Source organism: Haematobia irritans, chromosome 4 (genome assembly GCF_050003625.1).
Source record: "Haematobia irritans isolate KBUSLIRL chromosome 4, ASM5000362v1, whole genome shotgun sequence".
In the NCBI taxonomy this organism is placed as follows: domain Eukaryota; kingdom Metazoa; phylum Arthropoda; class Insecta; order Diptera; family Muscidae; genus Haematobia; species Haematobia irritans.
The window spans coordinates 11,260,801-11,270,132 of record NC_134400.1 but is presented as its reverse complement, the minus strand read 5'-3'; the positions used below and the strand labels follow the sequence as shown (position 1 = coordinate 11,270,132).

General features: G+C 35.6%; 1 protein-coding gene across 1 annotated transcript; it reads right to left on the bottom strand.

The window, feature by feature from the left end:
* Window positions 1-632: 632 nt before the first annotated feature.
* On the bottom strand, window positions 633-1,130 carry LOC142233525 (small ribosomal subunit protein uS17-like). The gene has a single exon (XM_075304489.1). It carries the CDS (start codon window positions 1,125-1,127, stop codon window positions 657-659), a length of 471 nt encoding a protein of 156 aa, XP_075160604.1. The 5' UTR covers window positions 1,128-1,130; the 3' UTR covers window positions 633-656.
* Between the last annotated feature and the right edge of the window lie 8,202 nt (window positions 1,131-9,332).

Genomic DNA, 9,332 nt, shown 5'->3' with positions numbered 1-9,332 from the left:
TTTTGTCAAAATTTTATTTCTATTGAAAATTTTGTCAAAATTTTATTTCTATAGAAAATTTTGTCAAAATTTTATTTCTATAGAAAATTTTGTCAAAATTTTATTTCAATGGAAACTTTTGTCAAAAATGTATTTCTGTAGAAAATTTTGTCAAAAATTTATTTCTATAGAACATTTTGCGAAATATTTTATTTTTATAGAAAATTTTGTCAAAATTTTATTTCCAGAGAAAAAAAATTTTCAAAATTTTATTTCTGTATAAAGATTTGTCAAAATTTTAATTCTCTAGAAAATTTTGTCAAAATTTTATTTCTGTAAAAAATTTTGTCAAAATTTTGTTTCTATAGAAAATTTTGTCAAAATTTTATTTCTGTAGAAAATTTTGTCAAAATTTTAATTCTCTAAAAAATTTTGTCAAAATTTTATTTCTATAGAATATTTTGTCAAAATTTATTTCTATAGAAATTTTTGCCAAAATTTTATTTTTATAGAAAATTTTGTCAAAATTTTATTTCTCTAGAAAATTTTGTTACAATTTTATTTCTCTAGAAAATGTTGTTTAAAATTTTATTTCCATAGAAAGTTTTGTCTAAATTTTATTTAGTTTGAACCTCGAACTACTTCAGTAAAAACCATCAATCTCCATTAGAAAAAAATTAGAACTTCTTGAAGTTTATCTTGGAACCTTGACCCTTGCTGACCTTCAATACGTTGAAACGAACAGCCTTGGACAAGGGACGGCATTCACCAATGGTAACAATATCGCTGATTTCAACATCTCTAAGGCAGGGGGAACAATGTACGCTCATGTTTCTTTGAAGTTTTCCAAAACGGCTGTATTTGCGTACAAAGTGTAAGTAATCACGACGGATAACAATAGTACGTTGCATTTTGGTTTTACGTACGGCACCAGTTAAGATACGGCCACGAATTCTTACATTACCGGTGAAGGGGCATTTCTTGTCAATGTAGTTACCATCAATGGTCTCACGAGGAGTTTTGAAACCCAAACCGATATCACGGTGGCGACGTAAGACCTTCTTTTTGGCAATGCCTGGCTTAACCTTTCTGTTTAGGTTAATGCCGAATTGTTTTTGGAAGGCTTTCTCTGTTTGCTGATCAGCCATATTGATGTATAGAAAATGTTATCAAACTTTTATTTCCATAGAAAACATTTTTTTTTAGAAAATTTTGTCAATATTTTATTTCTTTAAAAAATTTTGTTAAAATTTTATTTCTATAGAACATTTTTTTAAGATTTTATTTTCATAGAAAATATTGTTAAAATTTTATTTCTAGAGAAAATTTTGTCCAAATTTTATTTCTATAAAAAATTGTTAAGTACCTCTTAGAATTCTACCAATAGGGGCAACCGTTATTGTAGGGTCTAAATAAAGACAGACAAATATTTCAATCGAAGACTAGCACCATCGCACTCACCACGTGTCAACAAAGAATGGCTTAAATAGGAGATTCCTCGCTTCCCTAACAATGATCACAAACATCTCCGGATATCCATAAGAATGGGCCAAAATAATAAAAGAGCTGTCAGTATATGTTTGCTCGTTTCATTGGAAATTTAGCGTGGTTTTAACAGACAGAGGGACGACTACGACAAAAAATATTTCTACCTTATCGGATGATATGTCCCAAAGAATTCCATCACATTTGTCTTTGAATACCAAAACAACACTTCTTATTGTCAATCCCTTTAGCATTATAAATTTTGCAAATGCAAACTTGTATATAGTTTTGGATTGTTATGTATACAACCTAGAATTACAAATGTCATGTTTCATTTTTCGGTTGGATTATTTAAATCCTATCTTTGCTTATACATATCTAACATAGCCATGATTTTGCACACCTTCAATCGTATGGAAATTGCATAGGTGGACTGTAAGTGGCACTTGGAGTTTTCGTGAGCACAAGATGAGATAATTTTGCTTGTTGACATAGCCAGTGAGGTGGAAATGGGCCTCAATATATCAAGATGATTTTTCGGTAGAATTTTGGATTTTACCAGTTTTGATTGTGCCCATAGCGTATTGTGATAATTAAAATGAAGCGTATATCGTTCAATTTTTAGGAGAGGTATAGGAAGCATAGTTTCCATTTGTTAAATGTCAAAAAAAAAGGAACAACTTAAAGGGTAGCATCTACGATATTTCGTTAGTGATTTTAATTAACATCTCTCGTTGGATACCCCTCTCCATTTCCATTAAAATATTTCCAATTGGAATATCACGCGGTCTCTTCTTTCTTATGGTTATCACACTATGCATATCATTGCCAGTGTTATTGTGAAACTGAAATTCTATATTCGTAAGAACTTTGTCGGTGGAGGAATGTGCTAACAGGTTGGCTGATAAGACCCCGATCTAACAAAGAAAAACACATTTTTTTGTCAAAATTAGTTTTTATTATTCAACATAGTTCCCCTCAAGAGCGATACAACGATTATAACGACCTTCCAATTTTTGATACCATTTTGGTAGTACTCTTTCGGTTTTGCCTCAAAATAGGCCTCAGTTTCGGCGATCAGCTCTTCATTGCAGCCAAATTTTTTCCCTGCGAGCATCCTTTTGAGGTCCGAGAACAAGAAAAAGTCGCTGGCGGCCAGATCTGGAGAATACGTTGTGTGGGAAAGCAATTCGAAGCCCAATTCATGAATTTTTGCCATCGTTCTCAATGACTTGTGGCACGGTGCGTTGTCTTGGTGGAACAACACTTTTTTCTTCTTCATACGGGGCCGTTTTGCCGCGATTTCGACCTTCAAACGCTCCAATAACGCAATATAATAGTCACTGTTGATGCTTTTTCCCTTCTCAAGATAATCAATAAAAATTATTCCATGCGCATCCCAAAAAACAGAGGCCATTACTTTGCCAGCGGACTTTTGAGTCTTTCCACGCTTCGGAGACGGTTCACCGGTCGCTGTCCACTCAGCCGACTGTCGATTGGACTCAGGAGTGTAGTGATGGAGCCATGTTTCATCCATTGTCACATATCGATGGAAAAACTAGGGTGTATTACGTGTTAACAGCTGCAAACACCGCTCAGAATCATCAACACGTTGTTGTTTTAGGTCAAATGTGAGCTCGCGCTCACATTTGACCTAAAATAGCATTTTGCACAACTGCTATGACCAACACGTTCCTTTGATATCTTTAAGGCCTCTCGATCAACTTTTACGGTCATTCAGAATCATTTTGTGGATTTTTTGATGTTTTCGTCGGTAACCACCTCTTTCGGGCGTCCACTGCGTTCACCGTCTTCCGTGCTCATTTCACCACGCTTGAATTTTGCATACCAATCAATTATTATTGATTTCCCTGGGGCAGTGTCCGGAAACTCATTATCAAGCCAAAATTTTGCTTCCATCGTATTTTTTCCCTTCAGAAAACAGTATTTTATCAAAACACGAAATTCCTTTTTATACCCTCCACCATAGGATGGGGGTATATTAACTTTGTCATTCCGTTTGTAACACATCGAAATATTGCTCTAAGACCCCATAAAGTATATATATTCTGGGTCGTGGTGAAATTCTGAGTCGATCTAAGCATGTCCGTCCGTCCGTCCGTCTGTCCGTCTGTCCGGCTGTCCGTCCGTCTGTGTAAATCACGCTAACTTCCGAACGAAACTAGCTATCGACTTGAAACTTGGCACAAGTAGTTGTTATTGATGTAGGTCGGATGGTATTGAAAATGGGCCATATAGGCCCACGTTTACGTATAGCCCCCATATAAACCGATCCCCAAATTTGGCTTGCGGAGCCTTCCGGAGCAGCAAAATTCATCCGATCCGGTTAAAATTTGGTACGTGGTCTAAGTATACGGTCTTTAACAACCATGCAAAAATTGGTCCATATCGGTCCATAATTATATATAGCCCCCATATAAACCGATCCCCAGATTTGACCTCCGGAGCCTCTTGGAGGGGCAAAATTCATCCGATGCGGTTGAAATTTGGTACCTGATGTTAGTATACGGTCTCTAATAACCATGCAAAAATTGGTCCATATCGGTCCATAAATATATATAGCTCCCATATAAACCGATCCCCAGATTTGACCTCCGGAGCCTCTTGGAGGAGCAAACTTCATCCTACCCGATTGAAATTTGGTACGTGGTGTTAGTATATGGTCTCTAACAACCATGCAAAAACTGGTCCATATCGGTCCATAATTATATATAGCTCCCATATAAACCGATCCCCAGATTTGACCTCCGGAGCCTCTTGGAGGGGCAAAATTCATCCGATCCGTTTGAAATTGGGTGCCTGATGTTAGTATACGGTCTCTAACAAGCATGTAAAAATTGGTCCATATCGGTCCATAATTATATATAGCTCCCATATAAACCGATCCCCAGATTTGAACTCTGGAGCCTCTTGGATGAGCAAAATTCATCCGATCCAATTGAAATTTAGTACGTGGTGTTAGTATATGGTCTCCAACAACCATGCAAAAATTGGTCCATATCGGTCCATAATTATATATAGCTCCCATATAAACCGATCCCCAGATTTGACCTCCGGAGCCTCTTGGAGGAGCAAAAGTCATCCGATGCGGTTGAAATTTGGTACATTTCGTTAGTATATGGCCTCTAACAGCCATGTAAAAATTGTCAAATTTTATTACTATAGAAAGTTTTGTCAAAATTTCATTTCTATAGAAAGTTTTGTAAAAAGTTTATTTCTAGAGCAATGTTTGTCAACATTTTATTTCCATAGAAAATTTTGTCAACATTTTATTTCTATAGACAATTTTGTCAACATTTTATTTCTATAGAACATTTTGTCAACATTTTATTTCTATAGAAAATTTTGTCAACATTTTATTTCTATAGAAAATTTTGTCAAAATTTTATTGCTATAGAAAATTTTGTCAACATTTTACTTCCATAGAAAATTTTGTCAACATTTTATTTCTATAGAAAATTTTGTCAAGTTTTTATTTTTATAGAAAATTTTGTCAAACTGAATTATATACGTATTTAATCGGCCTTTTTTTGTTTAATATATACCCCTTATGGACTAACTTACAATTTAGAAGACAGTGATAAAAAGTTTTACGATACCTTGCCACCGGCAAGTGTTATCGCAACCCAAGTAATTCGATTGTGGATGACAGCCTTTAGTAGAAGTTCCTACGCAGTCCATGGTGGAGGGTACATAAGATTCGGCCTGGCCGAATTTACGGCCGTATATACTTGTTTCATTTTTTTCACAATAACAAAAGTTGCTTCACAAAAGACGCTCTATCTCACAAACTAATTGACTTACAGACGTCAAATTTTGACACGAATCATTTGAAGGTTGGTACTATATAGAGAATCATCCGATCCGGTTGAAATTTGGTACATGGTGTTGGTATATGATCTCTAACAACCATGCAAAAATTGGTTCATATCGGTTCATAATTATATATGTTAGTATATGATCTCTAACAACCAAGCAAAAATTTATCCATATCGGTCGATAATTATATATAGTTCCTATATAACCGATCCACAGATTTGACCTCCGGAGCAAGTGTTACCGCATCCCAAGTAATTTGATTGTGGATGACAGTCTTTAGTAGAAGTTTCTATGCAACCCATGGTGGAGGGTTCATAAGATTCGGCCTGACCGAACTAATGGCCGTATATATTTGTTTTTTTTTTTTATATTTCTACACTTTTAGCAAAATGTCTATAAAAAATATTTGCTAAATATTCTATAAAAATAAAAGTTTTGCAAAATTTTCTATACACCCTCAAACACCCTCTATATATGTAAGTGTGCAAGAAACTTATAAAATAATGTCTTGATTTGAAATCTTCAATCTGTAGATTTCCAACCGAGAAGTAGGTTAGGTTAGGTTAGGTGGCAGCCCGATGTATCAGTCTCACTTAGACTATTCAGTCCATTGTGATACCACATTGGTGAACTTCTTTCTTATCACTGAGTGCTGCCCGATTCCATGTTAAGCTCAATGACAAGGGACCTCCTTTTTATAGCCGAGTCCGAACGGCGTTCCACATTGCAGTGAAACCATTTAGAGAAGCTTTGAAACCCTCAGAAATGTCACCAGCATTACTGAGATGGGATAATCCTCGGCTGAAAAACCTTTTGGTGTTCGGTCGAAGCAGGAATCGAACCCACGACCTTGTGTGTGCAAGGCGGGCATGCTAACCATTGCACCACGGTGGCTCACTTCACACGTGAAGTAAAATCTGGAAATTTTACGTTGAGTTTCAAGCAATTTTCATGATCAATGCGCCTTCTATACCCTTAAGAAGTGAATTCGGTCTATATGGAGGCATTACCAAATGGACCGATAAAAACTTAATCCGATACACGTTTTTGTGAGCCTAAAACACAAGAACATTTACAATTTCAGGCAAATCGGATAAAAACTACGGTTTCTAGAAACCCAAGGAGTTAAATCGGGAGACCGTTCTTATGGGGGCTATACTAAAAGATGAACCGATACTCACCGTTTTCGGCACACCTCTTTATGGCCTGAAAACATCTCTAGATTTCCAATTTCAGGCAAATTGGATAAAAACTTCGGATTTTAGAAGGCTAAGATGTAAAATCGGGAGATCGGTCTATATGGGGGCTATACCAAAACATGGAACGATACGGACCATTTTCGGCACACCTTTTGATGGTCCTCAAGTATCTCTAGATTTTCAATTTCAGGCAAATTGGATAAAAACTGGATAAAACTATAAGCCCAAATCGGGAGGTCGGTTTATATGGGGACCATACCAAAACATGCTCCGATGCTCACCATTTTTGGCACACCCCTTTACGGTTCTAAAGCACCTCTTGATTTCCAATTTCAGGTAAATTGGATAAAAACTTCGGTTTCTATAAGCCCAAGAAATAAAATCGAGAGATCGGTCTATGTGGGGGCTATACCAACATATGGACCGATACTCACACGTATTTGTGGTCCTACCAAACCTCTAGATTTCCAATTTCAGGTAAATTGAATAAAAACTGCGGTTTCTATAAGCCCAAGAAGTAAAATCGGGAGATCGGTCTATATGGGGGCTATACCAAAATATGGACAGATACTCACCATTTTTGGCACACCTCGTTATGGTCATAAAATACCTGTAGATTTCAAATTTCAGTCAAATTGGATAAAAACTACGATTTCTATAAGCCCAAGACCCCAAATCGGGAGGTCGGTTTATATGGGAACCATTGCCGTATCTAGACATTTTTAACCAGGGGGGCTATAGCCCCCCTATCTATACTACAGTAACAATATATAATGGAAAATCATATATAGGTTTTCACATTCTAGGGGGGGCTAATTTTTTTCTGGAGGGGGCTAAGCCCTCCCCCCAGAGGTCTTACTACGCTTATGATGGGAACTATATCAAAACCTGGACCGATATAGCCCATCTTCGAACTTGACCTGCCTTCAGACAAAAGACGAGTTTGTGCAAAATTTCAGCACTATTGCTTCATTATTGAAGACTGTAGCGTGATTACAACAGACATACAGACAGACGGACAGACGGACATCGTTATATCGTCTTAGAATTTCTCCCTGATCAAGAATATATATAGACTTTATATAGTCGGAAATCGATATTTCGATGTGTTACAAACGGAATGACAAACTTATTATACCCCCGTCACCATTCTATGATGGTGGGTATAAAAATACATGCAGACCGAACCACCAAGACCACTGCCACTTTTCTGATGTTGTGTTTCAAAATCTTGGTCTTATTGTAACTCGCCAACTGGTATGACTAATTTATATATTCTTCAGTTTTTAAATTATTACAGATTTTCTGTGGTAGTGCTTATATTTTTATATTTTTCACAGCAACTCATCAAAACTTTTTTTTGGGGATTTTTTGAGGAATTTTAATTTAAATTTGGGGTTTTGCCGACGAAAGCATTCTAATTTGTGGAGAAGAGCCTGAAAAATATTGGCATTACTGGCTGGAATAAGATGAACATATACTATTCTCTGTAGTATTTACTTGTTTCGGGTTAAGTCTGACTTCATTGCCCATATATGTAAAGAGATAACTTCCTGAGCATTCTGGCCCTCACAATGCCTTAAGAGTAGCTATCTCTGAGTTTACTTAATTTTTTCTACCTTGTTGTTATTTTAAAATGTATTTAATTTTTATCTATTTTCACAGAGATCCCATACTCAATCCCATTCTCATACTACTGCCACATTACCTATGCTCAGTTTGAGAAATAGGTGGTGTTGTAGTCTTCTTCTCTTCAACACAGCTATCTTTATGTTGTATAAGTGTTCGTTGTTCATTTTCATCTAAATTGCGATGTAATTCGAAAAGATTTAAGTTTAATGCTAATAACAGCCATGCTACATGATTTAATTTAGAATTTATCTTGTATTTTGTGAGATGATAGGAACAACAATAGCAACAAGATTTCCGGATTATTGCAACAAATTAGGTGTATATATTGTCTTAAAAGAGTTTTGTTAAATTTTTATTGTTTATGTAAATCTTTGAAGCGGTTTTCAATGTTAATTTTTTTCTTGAAAGTAACACAGAATAGGTATGGAATATATAAAACGTACACTGGAAAAAAATATTATTGTAGGGCCAAACATCTCATGCCATTAAAATACGAATGTAAATTTTGCTTAGCATAGAAGACGCATTTCTCTGATATAAAGTAGGGATCTATAAATCGAATTGTTTTGGCATGAAAATATAGAAAAGTCAACATCGATTATTAATTTAAAAATAATCGAAAAATCGATTTTAGATTTTCAACTATTTCTTAATTTTAACTACCTAAAATCGATTTTATAGTTTTCTTTTTATACCCTGCGCCAAACTGTGGAACAGGGTATTATAAGTTAGTGCATATGGTTGCAACACCCAGAAGGAAACGAGATAGACACACGGTGTCTTTGGGTGGGTTCCTAAGTCGATATGCTTTTTTTTTTTTATTATTATTATTTTCATCTATGGATTAAACCCTAACTAACAGTAATATATTACATTAAATCAACCACAAAACAGATATTCAGCATGGTACGTCTACTTTTCAGTGTAGGTAATTTGATGAGCGATAGTCTTTCTTTGTAAGACGGCAAGGTTTGAGGTGTCCAGTTATTCCGACGTAAACAAAACAGTAAAAATTGTTTCTGAACAGATTCAATACAATTGCAATGAATTTGGTACTGTGGGTCCCAAATTACAGATCCATATTCCAGGATAGGACGCACAAGTGAAGTATATAAGTTTCTTGTAACAAATGGGTCAGAAAATTCCTTACTCCAGCGCTTGACAAATCCAAATGATCCATAGGCCTTATTTACAGTC

What these genes read in the sequence shown, in the direction of transcription:
- LOC142233525 (XM_075304489.1), bottom strand. Translation starts at nt 1,127, where the DNA reads ATGGCTGATCAGCAAACAGAGAAAGCCTTCCAAAAACAATTCGGCATT.